At 44.7% G+C, this 26557-nt stretch overlaps 1 protein-coding gene across 32 annotated transcripts in view; it reads right to left on the reverse strand.

Annotated features, from left to right (window-relative positions):
- The window catches only part of NRXN1 (neurexin 1), a 976383-nt gene that overhangs the window by 236227 nt on the left and 713599 nt on the right, over nt 1–26557 (reverse strand). For all 32 annotated transcript variants that reach the window (XM_053383596.1, XM_053383588.1, XM_053383593.1 and 29 more), the window contains one exon: nt 10381–10562. In XM_053383596.1, coding sequence (XP_053239571.1) covers nt 10381–10562 — 182 coding nt within the window. The remainder of the gene's footprint in view (nt 1–10380; nt 10563–26557) is intronic.

The raw sequence follows: 26557 nt of genomic DNA on the forward strand, positions 1-26557 counted from the left end.
CTCTCCTGAAGATCTCAATGCACAGGCAGGCTCATTATACTGCAGAAGGTGTCCCTTCCAATAAGATGATCTGCCACTGTTTAGGGCATTGAGGGTCATAGCTAGCACTTGGAACCAGACCCAGACCTGAACTGGATCTGCATAGGGTCTCACAAACTTCATTCAGGCTGCTGATGCCTGCATTGCTTCTCTCTCCCTGCTATAGGAGCTGCTGCCCGGATGCTCTCAGTTCTTAAAACAAAATAAAACTGTGTTAGGGAGCCAATTAAAATTGCTCACAGTACCCAAAAGTAATAATGAAAGGTCTCTGACCTTGCAACGTCTCTGAGGGTCAAAAGTAGTGACCCTGTCATACCACTAAGATTCTTGATATTACACCTGTATCAGGCAACAGTGAAGATGAATTCAGTAATTAGAGATGCTGAACAACACTGCTGATGTGAGTCGGATAAAAGCAGCCGAAACAGCTCTGTTTATGGGAGGCAGTAGTCAATAGGCCCCTCACCCTTAGGCACAGTTTTTCAACTGGCCCAGTTCCCTGAGTCATCATGGTCCATCTACTGTTGCCTCTAACCACAATTTTTAAAAGAAATCTGGCTCTGTTCTCTTGGTTACTATTTGACATTTGGTGTCACCCACCAGCCACTATTTTGCACCAATCTGCAGCTGGTGGTCTGTGGAGTTTTACTAAAAAGAAAAACAGATCCTGCAAATTTAGTACAGTGGTACCTTGGGTTAAGTACTTAATTTGTTCCGGAGGTCTGTTCTTAACCTGAAGCACCACTTTAGCTGATGGGGCCTCCAGCTGCTGCCGCGCCGCTGGAGCACGATTTCTGTTCTCATCCTGAAGCAAAGTTCTTAACCCGGGGTACTATTTCTGGGTTAGCAGAGTCTGTAACCTGAAGCGTATGTAACCCGAGGTACCACTGTCTGCCCACCTGACTTCCAAGTCCTGACGAGAAAGGTGAGCTTCCCCCACGACATCCATCTCCTGTGATGAAATCCAAAACTGTGCCAGGATTCCTGTGCCTTGGAAGACAAACTCAGTTCCATGGTTCAAGGTTTCTGTAAGGCTAAAATGCTCACAGAGGAGGCTGCCCATTGTCCCTCTGAATGATTCACTGTCCCAGCCTTGCCTCCATCCAGTCAGCCTTTGCTGAATAATTATACTGCATCTCTGCATCTGGTGAGATTAGATCATTCAAGCACTTCTAGTGCAGAAATGAACAGAATAGCCAGTCCTCAAAGGAGAATCTCTGCATGAATAATTGCTCCTTCTTCTTAGAAGCACTACCAGCTGCACAAATATAAGATGGGGAGGGAGGGACAACAGCTGGATTGCAGTGGTTCATGTGACAAGTATCTAGGGGTCTTAGCAGACCAAAAGCAGCAGAAAAAGCCAATGCTATTCTAGACTGCATCAACAGATGTCTTGTGTTCAGATCAAAGGAAGTCATAGATAATAGCTCTCTATTCTAATTTGGTCAAACCACACCTGGAACACTGTGTCCAGTTCTGGGCACCACAATTTAAGAAGGATATTGACAAGCTGCAACATGTGCAGAGGAAGGTTTTTGTTTTGTATTGTTGTTAAAGTGAATTGTGGTGATAGTGGAGTTTTAAATGTTAGCTCCCTCTTGGAATCTCAATTAGTACAGGCCTGTCACAGAATTAGCACCTTGGACAGAACTGGGCCTTTGAGTAACGGAAGCCTAGTTTCCATTACAATGTGATTCTTCTTGTTGACTTCGGTGCACTTTAGATCAAGCATTTCTTTCATAAATTTAAGGGACTCTGCATAATGAATAACCGCAAGATTCATCATGACAACAGCACTAATTATATTGTAGATGACAAAAAAGATTTAGGCATGAACAGCTCATACTCCTACACAAACATTCGCTCTGTAAATATGGCATAATGGATTTGGCATGTTACATATGGAACAGCATCCTCATGTAGACTATAATTTCATTTAAAAATTCACTCTTTCCCTTGCCCTCCATTTTTCCAAATCATTTTTTTTAACCTCTGCTTTTAAACACATATTTTATCTACATTTGCATTTTTATCGTATATTTCTTGTGCCTGCCTTCTGGTCTGCTTCTTTAAAAAGAGAGATAGGATATACACGCACAATGGGAACCAACAAGAATTAATTTAAATGGTGGGGGGAATCATTGAAACTCTTATTTGCTGCACTGAGTTCTCTGGCTATTTATCTGCTGACTGCTCTTTGATAGCTTTTACCATTTGCTCCAGGAAAGCAAAAACTCTTTTTCCCCATATACTTCTTGGTACCTTTCATGAGCCCCATTACAAGATCTGCCTCTGTGAAAGTGCACACTCGTCTTATTTTAGGCTGCAAACATATAACTGGCAATGGATATTCACCCCCCACCCCGGCCCACCACCATACATAGCCAATTAGAGCATTGGAAAAATAGCACACTGAATGCTCTAAAGAACTGATCCGGGGAGAGCAAATCAAGCAGTACCAAGCAACTGTGCAATCCCCTGACGCTGCTCCAAACAAGAGTTATTGCTAGTTGAGCACAGCAACTTGCAGACATGTACACAAAACCTTTGCAATTAACAGCTCGCATTGCAACATAACTGATGGCTTACCTGGAGGCAGGCGGCAAAAGATTTCTTCTCCCCACCAACCCACACCCCCACTTCGCTGATCAGGTGGGCATTAAATGGGAATAAATCGTTTTCAAAATTGTGGAGTAGAAATAGAAAGGATTTCCACCACAACAACAACTGGTATTTGGGTCAGATGCTGTTTCAAGACTAGACCCAACACCACAAGCATAACCAAACAATTTTGTTCTGTGCCTTGTATAAAACAAATGGGTGGCTCTTTTTTGGTCATATATTCTAAAGACACAACAGTCTCCTCTGACTTTCATTCCAAAGAAACCCAGTTCTGGGCAAGTGCTAGAATGCTGGAATCTCTTTCTGCTCAGAGATTGGGGTGACATGTGACAATATGCTCATGTTTCCAAGGATAACTTTAACCAAAAGAATAAACACTTTCTTGGCTTTTGTTCAACTTGGGAGGTTAGTATATTGCAGAGTAAATGAACATCATCAGTGGAGAAGAGCCTTTGGCAATATGCAATGAAGGGAGAGGGGACTGAAGCAGGAAGTCTTGAAATCAGAATTAGGGTGGTGCAAACTTGTCCCTGTTTTCATCAGTGGAATGCTGGCAAATATGCTGGAGCTTCCTTTGGCTCCTTAATACTATTTCATCCAAGATACGGTGCTCATCTTGCCAGTGGGAAGGCCAACAAGCTCCTGCAGCTTTGAGTGCAGGAGAAGATAGGAAAATTGTATTCCATATTAACTGATGGTTGTTGTCCATTTCTAGGCAGAACGTTCAAGTACTGTGCTTTCCCCATGAATTTGCCCCTTCCTGTATTGCCCCTGTCCACACTAGGATTAGACAGGTCTCATCAATTCCCATGACTTAGCTGGCCTTGGAATTGCAGTGGTGGGATATAGCTTAGTGCTAGAGCAGGCACAGGCAAACTCGGCCCTCCAGATGTTTTGGGACTACAACTCCCATCATCCTTAGCTAACAGGACCAGTGGTCAGGGATGATGAGAATTGTAGTCTCAAAACATCTGGAGGGCTGAGTTTGCCTGTGCCTGTGCTAGAGCATCTGCTTTGCAGAAAGACTCCTGTCTGGAACCCAAGAAAACAGCTGCTGATCCGTGTAGACAATGCAAAATTAGATGGACCAATAGTCTTGATCTGGCATAGGCAGCTTCATCTGTTCATATGATCACACCCTCTTGTGTGTTCACACAGTCCTTTCGCTTCGACGTGGCACAAATGTTTCTTGTCTACCACGCACAAGCAATTTGTGGGGAAAGAGGATATATTTTAATCCCATGGCTCACAGCAGGACAGGGCCGGGGGCATGCCTGGAAGCTAAGCCAGTTGCTTAACAAGAAACTGGTGCGGCTAAGGGTGTAAACCCAGGTTCAGCTCCTAGCTTACCCATTTGGTACTCTTACGTAAGTCCGTCCTCCCTGCTCTGCAACACTTGGAGAACAGCACTGGCGTACCTAGCAGGGCTGTCAAGATTAATGAGATAGAGTTTGTGAAGCATATAAAGTTTGATGTGCCTGACCCAGTGACCCCAGAATATCTCCCAAAAGTTCTCCTTTGTGTGGTGCTTGCCCCTCCACTGCAGGAGGGTTGTATGTCCCCCTATGGCACACATAGGAAGCTAACTGGATTTTTGCATTATTATGTATTAAATAAAAATGCTGACAAGAGATCCAGAATAAGTCAAGACTATTCTAGGCTGCTCCCAACCATCAGTATGTAATATATTCTAATTCTCTGTGTGTGGAGGAGAGGTCTACCTTCAAAATTCCTCAAATGTTTCCTCTCAGGGAGAAAAACCCCACCCAAATTCAATCTGGGCTTTGCTCGATGCAAAATGTAGGCAGCAAAAATAGTGCCTATCCATGCCTAATAATCTGATTTCATTTCCAGTGCTGATTCAGAGGTACCGAGGCAGGAATGCAAATGCTAACTTCAGTTGTCACATCTAGCTAAAGCACTGATGCCAAACAAACCTTTCCTCCATTCTTAATAGAATTGTGTTATTTGGATTTTAACATTGCAATGCTTTGTGCACTGGCAAGCTGCCGAATTTAATATAACTCCACCTTGGCCTTGAACAAACACAAATGGAATTTGACACTAATTAGTTTATTATTTTCAGAACCTTCTCTGTCCACTGTGACTCGAATTAGCCAAAGAGGGTGACACTTAAATTTCAGTTTACAGAATCCCTTAAGGAACTGATTTGAGGAGTCCAGCGCTGTGCAGAGGCTAGAGCAGTGTCCCTCAACCTTGAGTCTCAAGATGTTGTTGGATTACTCCAACCCATCCCAGCCAGTTTGACAAAGGTCAGTGGGAATGGGACTTGTAGGCCAACTTTAGATTAGAGCATCAGTGAAGTGAAACTCAAAAAAAATTCTTCTAAATCTGCACTTCTCCAAATTTTGCAATGCAGCTCTCTCTCCCAAAAAAATGCATTAATACTTCAACCCCAAAGTGTGCACAACAATGCACATGTTGGTGAAAACAACGTAGAGAAATGCATGACAATAGAGGAAATTGCTTGCAAAAATGTGTATATTAAACAAAATCACATTCAAAAATATGCCTATTAGGAGAAATGCACACTAAAGTGCTGATGAATGCAAAACTGATTCAGAAATTTGGGAAACCAAATTTCAGATTGGAAAAATGAGAAAATGAAATTGGCAGGTCCATCCATGGCAAATGCATGCTTCTTCAAAGCTCACAGAACAGCTTCTTTTCAACCATCTCACACCCTACCCAGGACCTGTTTTGGCACTCTGGGTCCCAATTCATTGATTCCCTATTCCCCGCCCAGAGCTGCAATTCCCAGAGTTCCCTTGGAAGAGGGACTGAGTGTTAAACCATGAACTGTAGTTCTGTGAAGGGAATGGGAAGTCTGAAAGCAACTCATAGCATCCTTAACAAACTACAACTCCCAGAATTCTTTGAGGGAAACCCACAACTGTTCAAAGTGGTATCATAGTGCTTTAAACGTAGGGTGTGAATGTGCCCCCTGATTATGTTATACTGCCTGCTTCCCTGCTTGCCTCCATCCTGCCACAAGAATAACTAATGGGATGTCATATCTAGTAACAAATGGATTGATTGATTGATGGATTGATGGATTGATTGAATATTCTGGAAATGTGCAGCAAGAATATTTTAGAGCACAGAGGCCTCTAATGCAGACCAGGTTGCTCAAGATCCAATGAATTATTTTCTAAAAAGAGAGAGGGGAAAAAATACTTTCACATGACAGTGGTTTCTGCTAAAATGTTAACAAGTTAGTAAGCCACAACATTGGACTATCAAGTACACCACATTGGGAAAGAAGCCTGATGTGCCAGGAACACTTAACAAGAACTGTGCCTAGAAATCCCATTTTACTTCCACACTCTCTCCAACTGCAAACAGAAGTGCCCTCAATAAACCATCAAACCAAAGGTATGCATGCAAATAAATACATAAACATATTTTTGCATAACATGTAATAATTTCGGAATCTGTGTCGACAAGCCTTTTCATTTGAGATTCAACTTAATTTGAGATGAAAGAGAACTTTGGAAGCTTTGCTAATAGGGTTCAAAACTTTTTTTTTCTTAAATCAGTGCTAATGTCAATTCCCGTGAAATATAAAGTTCTTCTGTACAATTATGGCGCTGCTCAGAAAAATCGGTTTTGTTCCAGGGTCTGTTGTGCTGAAGATTTGGAAGAGTAATAAATGACAGGGTGCTTTAAAATGTTCCCTGTTTAGCAATGGTTAATCTGGGAGGACTATTGCTAGGTAAGTAAATTGTGTTTCTAGTCTAGCATTAAAGGCTGATTCAAATGGTCAAGTAGCAATCAGGAAGCAAATTACCATCAGCTTGGATTCCGTTAGGTTCACATCAATCTTTGTAAAACGTGCAGGTCTGTTTTTTTATTCCTCTGATTAAACTTGCTGTCTGTTTCCAGAACAAAAGTTTGTGGTGTTGTTAAAACATATATACTGAATGAGGAACCAGAGGCAGGGGAAGGGTGTGCGCTGAGGGTGGTTCGCGCCGGGTGTCACCATTGAGGGGGTGACAAAATGCCGGGCGGCACTCACCGTGGGGCCCACAGTGAACCCAAGCCATGCGTCTCTCCTGGGAGACATGTGGTAGCTTGGGCGTGCGCAGGCTCCGAGCTGCCCAAACGGTCCGCCCGCTGCCTCCCCCCAGCTGTAGGGCAGCTGAGTGGAAGGAGGCAGGCAGACTCTGGAGGCCCCGTGGTGCACCCCACCCCTATGGGCAGCTCGCCCCACCCCTGGGCACACATCCCAGGCACCCGAGCAGCTTCCTCCGCTGTGAGGAACTGCACATAGCAAAAATGTATAACACTGGTCTGTAACATAAAGGTAAAGGTAAAGGTACCCCTGCCCGTACGGGCCAGTCTTGACAGACTCTAGGGTTGTGCGCCCATCTCACTTAAGAGGCCAGGGGCCAGCGCTGTCCGAAGACACTTCCGGGTCACGTGGCCAGTGTGACATCGCTGCTCTGGTGAGCCAGAGCCGCACACGGAAACGCCGTTTACCTTCCCGCTAGTAAGCGGTCCCTATTTATCTACTTGCACCCGGGAGTGCTTTCGAACTGCTAGGTTGGCAGGCGTTGGGACCGAACAACAGGAGCGCACCCCGCCGCGGGGATTCGAACCGCCGACCTTTCGATCGGCAAGCCCTAGGCACTGAGGCTTTTACCCACAGCGCCACCCGCGTCCCGCGGTCTGTAACATAAATGGTCCTAAATTCAATCCCTGGCATCTCTAGTTAATAAAGGATCGGTGGCAGATAATGCCCCCTCTTCCTGAGACTACAAAGGACTGCTGCCAGTCGGAATAGACAATATAGGATTAGACTGATAAGTGGCTGTCCCAAAAGACAATACAGGTAGCTGATTGTTCCACCTAGCTCAGTGGTTCTCAACCTGTGGGTCCCCAGATGTTGTTGGACTACAACTCCCATCATCCCTGACCACCGGTCATGCTGGCTAGGAGGGAGAACACTGATAGTCTCCCAGGTGTCTTTCTCAGACCTGCCTGGAGATGCCAGGGGTTGAAACTGAAATCTTCTACATGCAGATCTTGTGTTCTATTACTGAGTTATGGCCCTTTCCCTCTATAAAGGCATCTTCAGATGCAGATATTTTACTCTGAAGCAGGACGTTATGACCTTCCTATCTTCTCAAGATGGTGCAACTTCACGTGGCAATTCAAGCCACAGATTCCAAAGGGGAAATCTCCACCTTTCTACCACCCTAGATTGTCCATGCAACATTAAGAAGGGCTGGATCAGGTCAGCAGCCTATTGATTTCAGCATCCTGTTCTCACAACAGACAACCCATGGGAAGCCTGCAAACAGGACCTGAGTACAACAGCAAATTTAGAACCAAGTCCTGCCATACGGTTTTAGCTGCCCCTAAGGTTGCTGAATTATATCAGCTGGTCAGTGTAATTGCAGGCAAAATAGGCTGGAGTGAATGTGAGGGATGTGGAGAAGCTTGGGAGGTTGGGGAAGTGTTGCATGCAATAGAGGAAATCGCATAATTCACCAGGATAGCACAATGCAATTTGGGAATAATCACCATAGAACGTTTTTTGCGAGGGTAAAAGTGTAAATTGCTAATAGATCAATAAGTAATTTCTTGCAAGAGGAACTATTCCATCCTCGGCAAACGAAGTAGCAAGGTTGTTAAATCAAACTCAAACTTAATATATTAACAAAGTTGAGATTAATCTAAACTGCTAAAATCCCCGGCTGCCCTAGTTAAGTTTATCTCAACTGATCATTTATTTATGATGCCATAAAAATCCAGACACTTTCCATGGTGATTGCTACTTATTTGCTCTAAGGCAACTTGAAATTGCCCAGCTAGACTTTTCAGGGTGACAACTGTGTTTTCTGCTCAAAATTTATCACTGCGCAGTAATGGCGAGATCAGTCGGCTCTCATCAGGATTAACAATGCACCCGACCAAATGCGATCATTACCATTCCTCTGACAGATTCCTTTGCAAATCTGCTGGGACTAATATATCCTCCCCTGACGTTCATATAAATTGAACTGCAATATGTTACTATCATTGATAACAATGATGATGGTTACCTCTCAAAATGGATGATACACATCCTGGATTATGGATGGTTTCCCCCACAGATCTATTTTGGACTGTATTATGCACTAACAGCAGAATGCATTACAACAGCAAGAACACGGCTGACCATCATTAGGCTACCCCTGTCCAGAAATGGCCATACAGAAATGGCTAGAGTTGGCACACCCTCTGAAGCCAGGCATAGGCATCCATACCCACTGAGATTGACAAGTTATGACACCCACATGCCTGCTCATTCAAGGGAAATGTGACTCCTCCCCCAGCCCAAAGAGGTGATTTTGCCTGCTCCCATATATGCAAACCATTCATCTAGTGAACCTCCATCTTATCTGGATTCAGCTTCATTTCAGTGGCCAACATCCAGCCCATTATCACATCCAGACAATGGTTCAGTACCTGCACCGCCTCACCTGGTACTGATGCTATACAGCGATACAGCTGGTGGCCATCAGCATATGGATGGAATCTCTACTCAGATCTCCTGATGACAACTCCCAGTGGCTTCATATAGATGTTAAACAGCAAAGGTGACAAGACTGAGCTGTACAGAAAACCATGTGATAATTCCCACTGGGGGCCGAACAACAGTCACTCAATGCCTTTGGATATAGGAGCAAAACCGCAGCAAGGCAGTGCACCCCATCTCCCAGCAGTGGTCCAGAAGTGGAGAAAAGTATCAAAAGTTGCCAGATCTAGAGCCCACTCGACCCTCTCCCAGCACAGGTCATCAACCAGGGCAATTTCAGTCCCCAAATCAAGCCTGAAGCTACAATGAAATCCCATCCAAGCACCTTCTCAGGCAACTTGGCCCCAAGTTGAATATTAGCAACTGGGTAACAGTTGCCGAACACTTTGTGGTCCAGGAATATCCTCTTAATGAAGGCGCATGCTACCGCCTCCTTCAGATCTGCTGGTACAGCCCCCTCCCACAGTGAGGCAATAATAAATCCCTTTTCAGTGTGGATGTGATATGTTCACCACAGATCAGAGCTTTAGTTCCTTTTAATGTTGTCTAGGATGCATCACACATGCATGGAAACACTGCAACCCCAGGGCTGTCTTTGGCATTTAAGAGTTCAGGGAAATGAATCCAGTTACTTTACATTATTTTTCAGATTGGATTTGGAAGGAGGACCCTGCCTGTCAAAGGCTGTGAGGCTTTCAGTAAGAAGAAGAAAAAATACATATGCACCAAGTGACTGGAATATTCTAAGCAGGCCTGAATCTTAATTACAGCTCCATCTTCACAACCAAGTATATAACTCGTCAAGTTATTCAGGTGTCAAAATCACTGCAGTAGCCAAAAGGGAAGCCCCGTTTTTTCCAAAGTGATTCAGAACCCAATCTGCAGCCTTGTTAAATCCCACTGAAGTCAGCGGGGCTAAAATGGTTTTAAATCCTTCATTTTGCTCTTAACCAATAGGATTAGTCTCTCAATGCCAAAATCTCTTCCAAAAATTGGATTGAAATGTATAAATCACATTTGGAAAAAAGAAAAGAAAAGAAACAACCCAAAGAACATTACTCAATGGCAGGAAATCAATTTCAGGAAAGGATAGCATTGTAATAGCCATAGCAGAAGCTGGAATCGAAACACACAGGGAAATAGCAACATTGCATTTTGCTGGTGGTACTTACGATGTGTAGCTCTAGATAATCTCCGAGCCCAGTAGAGCTATCCACTCGCACCAAGACGGCTTCTTTCTGAACTGTGCTGAACCCTATCGCCAGTCTATCTGCTCGCGTGCTGGGCCGATCATTAGGAGGCCATGTATACGTGATCTGTCCACCCCCTTTGCTAAATATGTATGTCGTTCCCGCTGTAAGAGAGAGAAAGAAAGAAATATTAGGTAGGTGTTTTGGACTTAAACTTTTCTTTCTTTAATGTATGTTCTACAAGAAAATTAGGTTTCAGAAATATTTCAGGAATTATAGTCTCGGCACACTGACCCTCTGACAAACACCCTCAAATCTTGGTCTCCTTCGTTGTTCTGTCAGGGATGGTCTTGCCTTAGACATACAACACAATCTTAACCACGTCTCATCAGCAGCAAGTCCTACTGAGTTCAACAGGGGCTTACCCTCAAGTTTAGTGTCGTTTGGATTGTAACCTTAACTGCTCAACACACAAAGCCCTGCTCCTCGCTCCTGAGGAACCACTGGTCTTTCGGACATTGGGACTCCAACTCCCATCAGCCCCTCCTAGTATGGTCAACTGTCAGGGATGAAGACAGCTGTAGCCCAAAAACATCTGGAGGGTCACAAATTTCCTCTCTGATTGTGATAGCTCACAGGCCATTTTGTTTATTGTGCATGTGTGTTTACATGTTTTCCGTATCTGTGAAATATATTAAATCTGTAACATATAATAATTTGGTCTGCAGTGACTCACCCAGTCATTTAACCCATCACTTAATGCAGCAAATTTGCATGTGCAAATCAGCTTTTGGTGTTTATCAGCTGAATGTGTGAAATTACTCCACTGAAACCCATTTAAAAATAAAAATAAAAATGTTGTGAGTTCCTGTTCTGTCAGCGGCATTTAATGAATGATGGAATACATGTCCAAGCCATCACTGCACTGAGCCATGGTCCACCATGCTTGGGTGATCCAAGCCTTTAAGTAAGGGATAGCCAATATGATGCCATGCAAATGTTGTTACTCTGAAGATGCTGAGCATTGGACCTGGGAACTTTCTGTGTACAAAGCAGATAATCTGCCACTGAGCCACAGCCCAAGAAGACCTCACAACCCCAGGCCCGTGTGACATTTGTTTGTTTGATTATTGCATTTATATTCTGCTTTTTCCTCCAAGTAGGTCAAGGTGGCCCACAGGGTTCTTTCCCTCCTCCTTTAACCCCCCCCCCCAATAAAATAATGTTGTGAGGTAGGTTAGGCTGAGAGGAGTGACTGGCCCAAGGTCACCCAGTGAGCTTCATGGCTCAGTGGGAATTTGAATTCTGGTTTCCCAGGTCCTTGTCCAACACACTACATTAGCTCTTGCTATGGTGTTCACTATGTCAAAAATAACCCTAACCATATATTGTTTCCTGGAACCCAATAGCTAGCTGCTTTCTACCAGGTCTGCCTTTTCGCCTGTCTAAGCCAACTGTGTTAACTCAGGCTAGTAGTGCTTCCCTGGTAGAGTCTGTTGCCAATCACCTGATCCTTCCGACAGCTTCAACAGGGATGGAAGCTGGGATTTCCTGCATGAAAGTACGTGCTCCACTACTGAGCTAGGTATTTGCTCTCCAGAGCAAAAGGAGGATCTCTTTTTAAGCTCCTCTTGGTCCATTTTCTACGGCTGGTAGGCTAGTATAAGCTTCGTGGGTCCCAAGGTGTTGCCAAGGCCTGTGTCTTGTTTAGGCAACAGCAACTACATGGAGAGCATTGGGGGAGGATGCAGAAAGAGAGATTTTCCCCTATACTAAAATGCAGCTTGCAATATATAAATACAGACAATTGTTTTTTTGGGTTGGTCAGATGGCAGTGGACAAAATAATGAACGGAACAACAACAACTTGCTTCAATAGTCCTGTGATTGCAACCATTCAATTCAAAGTGTTTGTGCTGACTTTTAAAGCCCTAAACGGCCTCGGTCCAGTATACCTGAAGGAGCGTCTCCACCCCTATCGTTCAGCCCGGACACTGAGGTCCAGCGCCGAGGGCCTTCTGGTGGTTCCCTCATTGCGAGAAGCCAAGTTACAGGTTTGTTTTAAAAAACATGGCTAGAGTTCCAGTGATCATACTTGGAAAATTGCATCTGAGAAGCAAAACCTAGCCTATGAAAACTCATTCTACCCAACGAAAAACCAAAGAAAGCAGCCAGGGCACTCCCAGCAGTGTTGACTGGAGCAGTGGTGTTGGCACAGCTTTTGAAGCCTTGCTGACTCTTGCTGGTCAAGGTGGAGTGTGGTGAGGTGATTTCTCATCCATCTTTACTGCAGGCACGGCTGGGGTGGGTGTGGGTGGGGCAGGCAGGTCTTTGGATCCCACTGATTCAAAGCCTCCAGCATACTGCCCTGAAAAGTCCCATTTTGGGGGCTTCCCACTGGCTACTGCAGGTGGGAGGATGATCAGCTGTAGATTACTACAAGCTTTGGCTGGAGGTTGAGTCTCGGCATGCCCCCCCCTTGGCATCAGCTGTGTTCCACTTCACCCACAGGGACCAGCAGAGAGGCAACTTTGCTGCATCCTAACACCGCCAGCCAAGCTGGGAGTAGGCCCCTGTGAATTCATTAGGATTTATTTATGAGTACATACTATTAGGGTTGCAGCCTTAATCTTTAAGTTGGTGCAAGACTCCTCCTTTTATCATACTTCATATTTTCAACAGGATAATTTAGGTAGGATTTATTTTATTTTATTTTTAAAATCTTATTGGCCTCATTTTATTTATTTATTTATTTTTACTAGGAAACTTAAATGTTGTAAAATATATGTGGTGTTTTTTTTTTAGAAGAAGAAGAAGCAACTTTTTGGAAAAACCAGTTTTAAAGATCATCAAAAGTTTTGAAGTGAATCGCAAATTAAAATTAAAACACACATGCCAGAAGACTGTCCAGTGTTCATTAACCGGAGGCTGAGTTATTACTGATTTAACTGGTATTTTGTTTGACAAATGGGAATAATGACAAATGGCTGGTGTTACAGTGCGCTTGGTTGCCTTATTATGCCTGAAATTATTATCATTTCCGCTTTTTAATTACTTGTCTTGCTTTACAGTTGTGCTGCTGGATCTATCAGACTTGCGATTATAAATTGTTCTAATTGTGCATTGCCCAGACAAGCCTGCTTATGCACCAACTAATAAATGCAATGAATGAATGAACGAATGCAGATGCACTATCATGTTGGGATTGGATATCACAGCTGGCTAGCAGCAACGACTGTCGGCTACCAAGTCCTGCTGCCACAGTTAGTGGAACCACGATTCTAGCATTGTCTACTTATGAACTGGACCTCAAATGTCTTCCTCGATCCCAAGTCTGTTTCCTGAGATCCTTAAAGACAAAAGGATGTGCTCCAGCCCTGAGATAGAAACATAATAAGGACCTGCTGCATCATACCATCTGGTCCACCAACCCAGTTCTCACAGATGCCTATGGGAAGCCTACAAACAGGACGCAATAAAAAAGCCCTATCTATGCCTGTGATTTATAGCAGAGTGCTTCCAACAGACTCAGATTGGCATGTACAAACTATCTACCTGTCCGTCCATCCATCCTTCTCTCTGCTGTATCTTTTGAACCGGAAAGCCAAGTTTAACATTCATATACTTTTTAAAAAATCAAGAAATTTTGAACACACATGAATAGGCTCAGGACTGCAAACTTGGTCCTGCGACTGCGGGTGGGTCGTGGGTACCATGCAGCGTGCATGGTCCCGGCACCAAAACTTGCGGGTGCCTGGCCCTTTCATGGGGAATTTTGTGGGTGCTCAGGCACCCAGGGGCCCTTGGAGTTGTCACCTATGAATAGGCTACAGGGGTCATGGGTACTGAAAATATTCTGATTCTTTAAAGAGCATTATTATTATTATTATTATTAGCAGTATTATTATTATTATTTAAAAAACAACAACAACATACACAATGACCAAAACAGGTGAGTGTGATCTTTAGACTCTCCATCCTAACTCTCCTAGCAACAGCAAACTACAGTACTGTAGCAAAAAAGAGGGGGCTCAGGAGTCTTCAGGATGCTCAAGGGGACCTCAAAGTTTGTGGGTATACAAAAAAAAAACTTTAAAAACTTCAAAACAAAGTGGGAAACGCCTCTTCTCCCCACTCCCAAAATGTGAGCCCTAGATAAAGGGTAGCCAAACTCATTCCGTCCAGATGATGTAGGCCTACAGTTCCCATCCTCCCTGACTATTGCTGGCTGAGCTTGATGATAATTGTAGTCCTGGAAGACACCAGTTTGGAGAAGGTATCCCAGAGCAAGGAAGGGTTGGCTGTCAGGAACGTTGAACAGGAGCACTCCTGTAAGTTGGCGAGGCTATACATTGCAGCGACGAACAGCATGGCTCCAACTTGTATTACACAAAAATGCTAGCTGCTGCTTAAGGAATGTCATGTTATCCTGCTCTCAGCCACCACTATTTTATTTATTTATTTATGGTCCAGACGAGTCACTCGAGGACAGTGGGTGAAACAGTCTGGAGATACAAATATGGGCTGTCATGTGGTTAAGCCTCTCCGCTGCCTCCCAATTGCCATGAGCTTTTTGTCTGAAGTGTCACAATAAATGAGCTACAAGTTCCTCGCCTCCATTTTGGGCGTCGCTCTACACATAGCATTACCAAATGCAGCTAATTGATTTTGCAACCAGGCAGCTTCTTAGCATCTATTTAGTAGCTGTGTTGGTATTCATTCATTCCCCCCCCCCCTCTCTCTCAGGCCTTTTCCTTTTAAAACTCTAGGGGAAAGAAGTGTAACAAATGTGACATCAATAATCCGGTTTGACTGCACCACAAATCTCTTGACCTGCCTCTGGATGGCAAATTGCCAGTGCGCATCCTTTGCAAGCAAACCTGTCAGCCCCTTTTAAACTCCAAGGACAAGGAGGATTCTTGATAAACCCCCCCAGGCACCTAAGGATGCATTCACATGTAATGGACAATTTTATGTGGTCAAAATCACCTTCCAAATCAGGCCAGGGTGGGGCAGCCTCTCAATCTGTTTCATCATGGTGGAGATGACAACTGCATTCAAAGGCAAGGAACAAGATTTGTTCCAGATCTCTGTGTTGCAATATCTTTCTTCTTCACGTTCCTTCTTGCTGGGCACTCCAGCCGCACTCGCTCCATATGTGTAAAGTGCTATGATGCTGCTTTAAACAGTCATAGGTAAAGGTAAAGGGACCCCTGACCATTAGGTCCAGTCGTGGCCGACTCTGGGGTTGCGGCACTCATCTCGCTTTATTGGCTGAGGGAGCCGGCGTACAGCTTCTGGGTCATGTGGCCAGCATGACTAAGCCACTTCTGGCGAACCAGAGCAGAACACAGAAACACCGTTTACCTTCCTGCCGGAGCGGTACCTATTTATCTACTTACACTTTGATGTGCTTTTGAACTGCTAGGTTGGCAGGAGCAGGGACCGAGCAACAGGAGCTCAACACATCGTGGGGATTCGAACCGCCGACCTTCTGATCGGAAAGTCCTAGGCTCTGTGGTTTAACCCACAGTGCCACCCGCGTCCATGGCTTCCCCCAAAATAATTGCAGGGGGCTGTAGTTTGTGAAGGGTGCTGAGGGTTGTTAGGAGACCCCATCCCCCTAACAGAGCTACAGTTCCCAGAGTTCGGGTGCACATGGGACCATCAAAAGTGCCCCATCAGAAGACCTCAGTGATTGAAGCAGGGCATAAGGAATCAGGAATAAGGAATTAAGATTTTTAGGGCCCAAGTTGTTTAGGGCTTTGTGAAGTAGCACAATAACTTTGATCCTGCCCTGCTTGCAAACTTGTAACTAACACAGCTCTTTTGGCGATGGGGAGACATGTTGCCAATAGCCTGCTCCTGCAAGCAGCCTGGCCAATGCATCCAGACTAGACACAAAGGCAGTCCCAAATCAAGAGTTACAGTCCAGAGGTTACCCAGGCATGCATGGACTGCTGTGGTCAGGCTGTCCTGGAAAGCAACACTATCTATGAGTTAGAGGAATAGCTTGGCATAATGGAGATACCTGAAAAGCAATCTGATATAGAATTAAAATTCTCCTTCCCTCCTGCCCACTTTCTTTCAAAGGAGCTTCACTTTAGCTATGCTCTTTTTGACTCCCTGCCCACCCCTCCCGTGGCCCGAACACCAGCTGAGATTCAGAAAACGGTCTAATTAATCTGCGTTGATGAACAGTAGACCTGCCTTTGTCTAATCCACAAAGCCACTGTTCTTTCAGCTTCCCGTGTTAGTTATGCAAAAATGGGCTATAAGCCATTTGAGAAGAGGCTCCTTAGTGTTTGTATTTCAGGAAAGGCAAATATAATAATGCAAAATTCATTACTCAGGGACCAAACAGTAGTTTAATGTCCAGCTCTCCCCATTAACTATTAAAGCAGATGAAGAACCAAAACAATTGTTCTAATAAAGCGCCGGGCTTGCTATCAATTTCAGATCTGCAGAGCCACAATAGTGTGGGTGGGTGTGTTTGTGTGTGTGCCCACATCTTAGTCCAAATTTCCTTCCAAAAGTATAATCACTGAAACCAATGGCAAAACTCCACCCACCCGCATGGCTACTGAAGCAAAGCTGAACTGTGTCACAGAGTTACAAGGGCTGTAAACAAGCCCATAATCCCTAACTTGCTGCCCTTAACCATCATATCCTATTCTCAAAGCAACCTTGCAGATGCCGTGTATTCTTTGAGAAGGGATACCAGCATCCTAAGGCAGCTTGTTCTGATTAACACCAGCTCCAGGGTTTGGGGAATTTTCAGTATATATTGCCACCAGTGACCCCCTTATTCCAGTGGTCCTGCTACTTCTATGCCACTGTCTCTACCTGCTCTCTGTGATCGCCTGGGACTCAGGCTCAGACTTGGAACCAGAGGAGTCTCAGTCCGCACCAGATCCTTTGCCTCAGGCGGCATCGGAACCAAGTCTGGGGCCTGATTCTGAAGAGCCCCAGTCTGCACAGGTTCCCCTGCAACAAGCACCAGCTGGGCTGAGTCAGGGGCCTGAGCCTGCCCTGGCTCCAGGTGTGGGGATTACCTCGTTGCTGTCAGCGGGGCAATCACTTACAGCTGCTCCACTACCAGTTGGGTCAGGAGAGGCTGAGGTGGCCTCTGGGTCTAGTAACCCACCGACATCTCCTGAGCTGCAGAGACTAAGGTCTGAGAGGAGGAGAGACCTGAGTACTCGCAGGAGGAGTGCTCGCTTTCGGGCGAGACAGGGAGGTTAGTCATCGGGGGATCAGGACCGGCTGTTACCCCGACAAAGATAAAAGGCTGTCGGACCCCGCCCCAGGCTGTGGGAGAAATGTTGCTGTTTGCTAGAACCTGCCTGAGACCCTGTGCCTGACCCTGCCTCGTGTCCTGCCTTGGCCCTGTCGGACTGACTCCTTGCAGAACCCTTGGATTCGGGACCGGACCTGGCTGCGTTGCTCGGGTTACCCATGGGCCCAGCACACTCTCTTCTCCTGGGCCCAATCCACACATACTCAACCCAGCTGACAGCACTGCATGCCAAAAGCACATGAATGTCTAAAAAATGCTACACCTGTGCTAAAAACCATCACCCCCAAACTCAGGATGGATAAGTCTGTTCTAGTCTATAACAATTTCTCTCATAAGTCATAGAATCATAGAGTTGGAAGGGACCCAGAGCGTCATCTGGTCCAGCCCCCCGCAATGCAAGAATTGTCCTGTCTTGTTTCCACAGCAGGAGTGGTCAGTGTGGTGGAACATGCCTTAGGGATTCCACTCCACATATGTGTAGGGCTTAATCCTTAGCCTGTTCTTCTCCCGAAGATATCCTGCAAGGCAGCAGAGGTTTAGGATAAGAGTTTTCCTTCTCCTAGAAGGGTTACCTTCCCAGGTTGATGAGCCCCATCTGCCCCTCACTTCCCTCTACAGCATTTGCAAGAACCACCTTCTGGACTATTGGACACCTATTGGTCTAATCCACTTAATCCACTGGAGTCTGTCTCTGCTTTCAGGGTTTACTGAGCCCCAATCAGTTCCTCATTTTTCCCATTTCAAATTCAGTTCTCCACATTTCTGTAGCAAATTTGTATTATTATTTTTTTTAAAAGGTCCTCATGGAAATTCAGCATTTTAGTCACATTTCTCCTAATAAACGCATGTATGTATGATGTTTTAACTAATATCAACATTTCCCCCCCAAAAAAACAATGTTTTCTAAGAATATGGGGATTTGTATGTTATTTCCACTAGCATAGTCATTATTATATACACTTTCAGCTATTATATATATATATATATATATATATATATATATATATATATATATATTTGTAAATACAGTATGCTTGGAGAGCTGCGGCACAAAGATTCAGAAAAGCAAGAATTTTGCAGGGTGGCTGAGTTTCATCTCTCATTTCAGAAAATGCAAGTTTGACAGATTCGCCTAAACATAAGTGAATCAAATTTCTTCCCCAAACCCTACTTCTGAGTAATTCTGCATAGGAATGATCCAGTAGCCAGACTATTCCTGCCTGGATCGATACAATTCCTTTGGACAATTTCTTCTGCTAGCATGGCTTTCCTTGGTGGCTTGTTTCTGTACAAAATCCCAAACCAAGTAGCACCCTTCCTTCTATAGCCTTGTTATATATACGGGAGAAATGATGTAATTATCTTCTACCCAAATCCGAAGACTGCAGCAAAATGCCATGTGGGAGCCAACATAAAAAAAAAAAGTCCACTCCATTTATAATTCTATTAACGGCAACAAGGAAAAATGTGTCTTTCTTTGAATACTTGCCAAGGCATCAGATGGAAATTAAAAGTCAAACATCTATAAATAAGGGAAGATCTCATCCCTCCCCACCGTACTGTCAGTTAAGGATAAGTTTATTGAAGATGTGGTAATTTTTCTTGGGCAAAAACTATGTTATTCTCTCGCACTCTCTCCCCCTGTGTGTGTTTGGGCACACACACATACACACACACGTGGACACAAATACGTATATGTGCTTTTCACAAGTGAAATTGAAATATTGCATTAGCAACCGCCTAATTTCATTCTCGCCTTGGAAATTTAGGGACTTCTGCTTGCATATTGACTGAATTGCCTATTAATATAAATGAGTGTTACACGCCAGGGACCAGAAACACTTGCAATGCCTACCGATTCGTTCCTCATGACTTATTAATTGCACCAGATGCTGAAGGATTACAGTTAAGGGGCTGGCCGGCACAGCCGAAGGGGCAAGCAGCAGAACGCGGCGCCAGGAACCCAGTTCGGATCTTACCAAGTCTGATAACAAACAAGTGACTCCACCATCTGTTAATAGTCTACTTGAAATGGCTATGCAGTCCCACTTCGGGGAGAGTAGAAGCTCCACAGGAAACACCTGGCAAAACTGGGGTGTTTTGCAAGCCAAACAACTGCTACTTCAAGGAACATTCAAGCTTTTCTAGCAAAACAAAGTGGAAGTTGAGAAGTAGCACTCCCTGCTCCCAACTGATCGTAGAGTAATTGTCAGGCAACCTTAGGCTAGCTCATCATAGCCACTTGAGCCAATTCACACATATTTGTTTGGAGTGGCACTGTGGGTTAAAGCACAGAGCCTAGGACTTGCTGATCAGAAGGTCAGCGATTCAAATCCCCGCAATGGGGCGAGCTCCTGTTGTTTGATCCCTGCTCCTGCCAACCTAGCAGTTCGAAAGCATGTCAAAGTGCAAGTAGATAAATAGGTACCGCTCCGGCAGGAAGGTAAACGGCCTTTCCGTGCGCTGCTCTGGTTCACCAGAAGCGGCTTAGTCATGCTGGCCACATGACCTGGAAGCTGTACGCCGGCTCCCTCTGCCAATAAAGTGAGATGAGTGCCGCAACCCCAGAGTCGGTCATGACTGGACCTAATGGTCAGGGGTCCCTTTAACTTTTAAGATGCACAGGAAGATAGGAGTGCCTGGCGTGCTCTGGTCCATGGGGTCACGAAGAGTCAGACACGACTAAACGATTAAACAACAACAACACCTAAGATGATGTGTGTGTGTGTGTGTGTTTAAAATTGTGTCTAGCAGCCTACAAAAGTAGGTCTGGTTCACCCAGACGGTTGCTAAGATAGTTGCCAAAGTTTTAGGGCACTCACTCTTTACATTCATATGTTCAGAGATAAGACTTTGAAGCTGACTTTACTCACTTGCTCGGGAGTAAGCTCCATCAAACTCAGTAGGGCATGCTCTAAAATATATAATTGTTAGTTTTGTCAGTTTTCCAATTTAAGTTTAGTTCTCCCACATTAACTCACTAGAGCTTCAACTCCCTACCCTCGTTTCTAATAAGCTCACTTTTCACCTTCTAAACCTGATTTCCGAAGCCGCTTTTATATTCTGCAGCCCCACTTTGCACTCATTTGCACTCAAATCTCTGCTGCTATTTAAAACCATTATTTCCCCCTCAGTGTCACTCTACTTGTGCTTTACTCAAACCCTTGTCATTGTTTAAAGCAGCCCCTTTGTCTCCTTAAGTGTCTCGTCCTTCTCACTATACTAAAATGTCTCCCTCTTCCATTCCTCACCATTCCAACTTTACTCAAAGTTGTTGTTTTAAACCACCATTTCCCCCCTCTCAGTGTCTTTCTTCTTCCTCCATGCCATGTCCACTGCTGCTATGCAACTTGCCTTCACTTTTGTTCCCCTACTCCAGCCAGAATTCGTGCAAATCCAGGATTGGGATGCAGCACTACAAATCCTCTGATGACATTCTTACATTTTTATTATATAGAGAGATACACACACTTTACCCTGTGCATTTTTTTTACATGTTCCTTGACTGATGAACTGCATTGCAAAATTCAGAGAAGGGCTGATTTTGAATGGTTTTCAGATAGTCAGAATTGGGTAGATTCACCTTTAAATGGAAGCTGGACTGAATTTCTCCCCATCCCTATTAACTTCCAAGTAGACATGTATAAGGGACGCGGGTGGCGCTGTGGGTAAAACTCAGTGCCTAGGACTTGCCGATCGCATGGTCGGCGGTTCGAATCCCCGCGGCGGGGTGAGCTCCCGTCTTTCGCTCCCAGCTCCTGCCCACCTAGTAGTTCGAAAGCACTCTTAAGTGCAAGTAGATAAATAGGTACCACTTTCTAGCGGGAAGGTAAACGGCGTTTCCGTGTGCTGCGTTGGTGCTGGCTCGCCAGAGCAGCTTCGTCACGCTGGCCACGTGACCCAGAAGTGTCTTTGGACAGCGTTGGCTCCCGGCCTCTTAAGCGAGATGGGCGTGCAACCCCAGAGTCGGACACGACTGGCCCGTATGGGCAGGGGTACCTTTACCTTTTAGACATGTATAAGAGCGTGGTACATACATTCCAGCACATACATAAACCAAAGCAAAGACTATCTGTTAAACACAAACACGACAACTTTCAGACAAAGTCCAAGAGAGATAGGGAATATGGAGCAGAGAACCCACAACTGGCCCATTTGAGATCTGTGTTCTTAGTAAGCTGTGAATGGAGCATTTGCAGGAGATACAATGGAAAAGAGGAGGGGAGGAGGAAGTAGGCAGGGAGGAGGAAGTAGACAGGATTGTTGCTTTGATCAAAGCAGCTGAAGAAATGAAATGACTTTGCTAAAGATACCCTGAACAGTGCAAGAGTGCTCAAAATGTGTGTCACATTTTGTGTGTGCTTTGAGTGTGTCAAGAGAAACAGATACTTATACTGCTGGAAACACACAGACACACACAGTTTTTCCTTCAGACTTGTGCTAACAACAACAACAACAGCAACAACAACAATAGCAACAACTCCTCATCAAGAACACAATGTCCACCATTCAGAAGGATGACAAGAGCCAATATTATCCCTACACACACAGACACAGGCACTTGCTTCGCCAGCTCCATTAGTTGTCAGGAGAAGCCGCTGAATTCTTTTAATTGCTGTCAGGTAGGATTATATCACCTACCCTAAATAAGCACTCTGGTAGAGCCCTGCTCAGCCATTCACAATTCATTTGATTTGCAGAGCAATAACTGAGGAAACAGAGCCTTTAAATTCACGACGCTAAAGTTTCCTCATCAGCATCGTGAATAAATTCCCCACTGAAAATTCATGGGCTGGGAAATCAGGGATGCTGAATGGCCAAATCAGCATTCTAGAGACATTGAAGAGGGTCTGAAAGATGTGGAAGTTTTTTCCCTAAGAACGACACCAAGCAGTTGTTGTTGCCTTTTACCAAAGAAGGGGGTGGATTGGAGCATGAACTTCTGGTCATGGTTTTTGAACTTTTGAACTTTAAAGAATCTTATCCCTCTTTAAAAGCTGCTGAAAGTCAGCATAATAATCTTGAGTGAGATGGACCAATGGTCTGGCTCAGTATAAGACAGCTTTCTATGTTTCAACTTGCTGAGGAGCTGCTGCAAGTTGTAGAGGATTCTGGGACATTTTTAAGGGCACACACTCTGTTAACATTGGAGTACTCCAGTGCCCAGCATAAACATGAGGTTTGTTCACACATTACAAATCCATACATACAAGCAGGACCTGAACTCAGTTTCAGCACCTCTCAGGTAGGCTCCATTGCCACTGTATTTTTTTAATACATTTTTATTGGTTTTTTTAAAAAAACGTATCATTTCCAACAATCATTTAACATAACTTCTTGTCTTATACATTATTTTAGACTTCCGTCAACAACTTCTGAAGATTTTCCGTTTTTTATCACTTGTTCTGCATTTCTTAATTTCTCTATTACAGTGGTACCTCAGGTTAAGTACTAAATTCGTTCCAGAGGTCCGTACTCAACCTGAAACTGTTCTTAACCTGAAGCACCACTTTAGCTAATGGGGCCTCCTGCTGCTGCTGCTACGCTGCCAGAGCACGATTTCTGTTCTCATCCTGAAGCAAAATTCTTGACCTGAAGCACTATTTCTGGGTTAGCGGAGTCTGTAACCTGAAGCTTATATAAGCTGAAGCATATGTAACACCACACTGGCTCTCAGACTTGTGCCTAGAGATCATGAGACAAATGTAGTTTGGATGAGCCCCTTGTTGTGGAGAAACCCACAGATAAGCTCTCCAGGAAGCCCAACCTCACAGTGGACCCTGCCTGAAAACCGCAAGCTCACCATTGCAAAATAATCCCATAGGGCGAATGATGGGCCATCAGAAGAAAAACAGATTTGGTGACATTTGGAACTTGCCGGCAGTGGGCCCGTTAAACCGCGGAAGGGAACGGAGAAGCCGCCAGCTTCCCCACCCCCCTCCTCCCCTTCTGTTATATCAGATCACTGATTCCTCTCCTTCTTCCCTCCACCCTCTCTCCAAATTCTAGCTTGGCACATGCAAAAAAGTGACATGCTGTGTCATTATGGTAATTGCTATCATTCTGCTTTGGAAAAGATTTATCCCGCTCTTTTTGAGTGACAAGCTAACTGCCGGAGTCCAAGGAAGGAGATCAGAAGTGACAAATGAGTGTATTATGCTTTGAACTATTTGTTTTTCATAGTCCCGGTAATTACTGAGCATGGACCGGCCTCCTCACTGAAGCCCATAATAGTGTTCACTGGAATGAGTACACTGTTGTTGTTGTTTTCATCCACAGTAAAATTGATATATACTCTACATTTTATCCATCAGCCCAGCGTGCTGTTTTTGTTTTTTTGTTTTTGTTTTTTGCCTGTGACATGACACAGAATAAAACCAGACTACACCAGGCCTATCACAGACCTCATTATAATGAACAATGAAGTATCTGCCCTACATTTAGTCAGTTCGTTTGGCTTACATAAGCCAGGTATCATATACTTTCTGACTGACAGCAGCTCCCCCCCCCCAGCTTCTTGGGGCCAAACTATGTGCGATGTTTGTTAAGCAGCGTGTCCTGGAGTGCAAGATTCTTCTTCAAACATGGCCAGTTTGTGGCCACCTGATCAAGATTCTGGCATGGGAATCTGCTCCCCACTGCCCCGCAATGCAGTCTTATTCCAGACCCCCCCCCCCGAGCCTGCAATCTACCTTCAAAAAAGTGGGTGGGAGTAGATTTCTGTCACCTAAGGCCCACTTCATACATTGCATTATTCTACACTTAAAACAGCTATGTAGTTAAAGTGTGGAACTCCCCCCCAATACTTAAGTGTGCATATAAAAAAGTATGATTGAGGCCACATTCACACCATGTTTAAAGCACTATTATACCACTTTAAAGTGTCATGGCTCCCCCAAAAGACTTCTGGGAGCTGTAGTTTCTTAAGAGTGCTGAGAGTTGCTAAGGAGACCGCTATTCCTCTCAATTCTCAGAGTGGTTTAACCATCAATCTCTCTTCCCAGGGAACTCTGGGAATTGTACCTCTGGGAGGAAAACAGGGGTCTCCTAAAAACTTTGCCACCCCTAACTACAGCTCCCAGAATTCTTTGGGGAAAGCCATGACTGCAGGCCTGGCCCAGCCATGAGGTATGGTTAAGCCTCAGGTGGTGGAAGCCCTTGAGGTGGCACCCTGCCAGTGGAGAAGCAGTGCCAACATTGGTGCCTATATCTTGTGAGATCTTGTGAGTTGTCTCTTGCCAACACGTAGATATCATGGCAAAAGGGACAGTGTTGTAGCTGACTGTGGGAGCGGGGCCAATGGCACAGCCCCATCCAATGGATGTCACCATTAGAACATGAAGGGGGCTTCCATCGTCAATGAAGTTTGCCTAATATGAAATTCAATGGAAATTTGAGTGCTCTTCCTCAAGCAAATCATCTACTGGAATTTGGAAGGAAGGTAAAACAGTGTAAGAATCTCATAAAATAAAATAAGTGCAGAGTGGAAGACTAGGATGGTATTTACACGCATGTATAGTAGACACCATTTCCTCCTCTTTTTGAAATCACATACAGTGGTACCTCGGGTTAAGAACTTAATTCGTTCTGGAGGTCCTTTCTTAACGTGAAACTGTTCTTAACCTGAAGCACCACTATAGCAAATGGGGCCTCCCGCTGCTGCCGCGCTGCCACTGCACGATTTCTGTTCTCATCCTGAAGCAAAGTTCTCAACCCAAGGTACTATTTCTGGGTTAGCGGAGTCTGTAACCTGAAGTGTATGTAAAATGAAGTGTATGTAACCCGAGGTACCATTGTAATGGCTTTGCAAACTTCTGCCACTCCATGTCTGGCTGTTTCTGAGATATACAAGTTCTGATGCTCAAATGCTGAAATTTCATTAGTCCTCTGGTGAGGATGGCACCTTATACTCATCCCTAAGTGGTATCCAAGAGCCAATGAGATTAGAGGAGGGGTGGGGACCTTCAGGCTTGGGGGCCCATTGCCGCCCTCCAATGGCTTCTCCCTCCAGTCCTGTCTCTAGTAGCTTTACCTATCCTTGCCTGGATGGAGGGTGAGGATTGTTGTGCATATGAACACACCCACCACTGCTATGTGGAGCCCCCAAAATCTCCCCAATGCAGAATATGGCCCTATGCATGTCCGAAACAATTGATTTAGTGGAAAGTCCATGCAGATTGCTTGCCCTAGTGGTGAGGAAGGACAAATGTCTCTTCGTTCAGTATATGGGTTACAAGGAAACAGATGGATTCCAAACCAAGACAGAATGATTCTGGTGCAGGCTATTTGATAAACAGATTCAAATCATGGCTGCAAGCCATGAAATCTCAAGTAGCTTTTTATCTGTTCAACTCTCTCTTTGTTTTAATAAGATAAAACGGAACAGCAGCAACCCACAGTCGGTTGACTGACGCAGTGGAGATATAATCACTTCCAGAATGAAGGCCATTGCAAAAAAAAGGAGAGAGGCATTGCTCGGAAATCCATAAATGACTGCACTGCTTAGCTTTAAAATTTGTTTAAATTAATCTTTACAGTCCATATGGGAACAGCACTCTATCATGGCATAAATGTTTATCTCCGAAACATCAATCAGTAATTAAGCTGAATTATTTAAACTGCTTTTGTGATTGCTGTTGTTGAGGTTGATGTCGCTGTTCAGTTCTCCTTCATCAGAAAATGGAGAGATCTCACATTCACATGGGCTCACTTGGGGGGGGGGTGATGGTTCTAAAGTTGGAAGCTGGCTATTCTGAAGGGTTGTGGAGCAGGGAAAGTCAGCATTTGTAGGAGCAATACCACCCCCCCAATAAGGAAAGCCGCCGTTAAACCAGAGCGCCGTATTTTTGGAACAGCCGAC

The sequence above is a fragment of the Podarcis raffonei genome, chromosome 3 (assembly GCF_027172205.1).
Source record: "Podarcis raffonei isolate rPodRaf1 chromosome 3, rPodRaf1.pri, whole genome shotgun sequence".
NCBI lineage: Eukaryota > Metazoa > Chordata > Lepidosauria > Squamata > Lacertidae > Podarcis > Podarcis raffonei.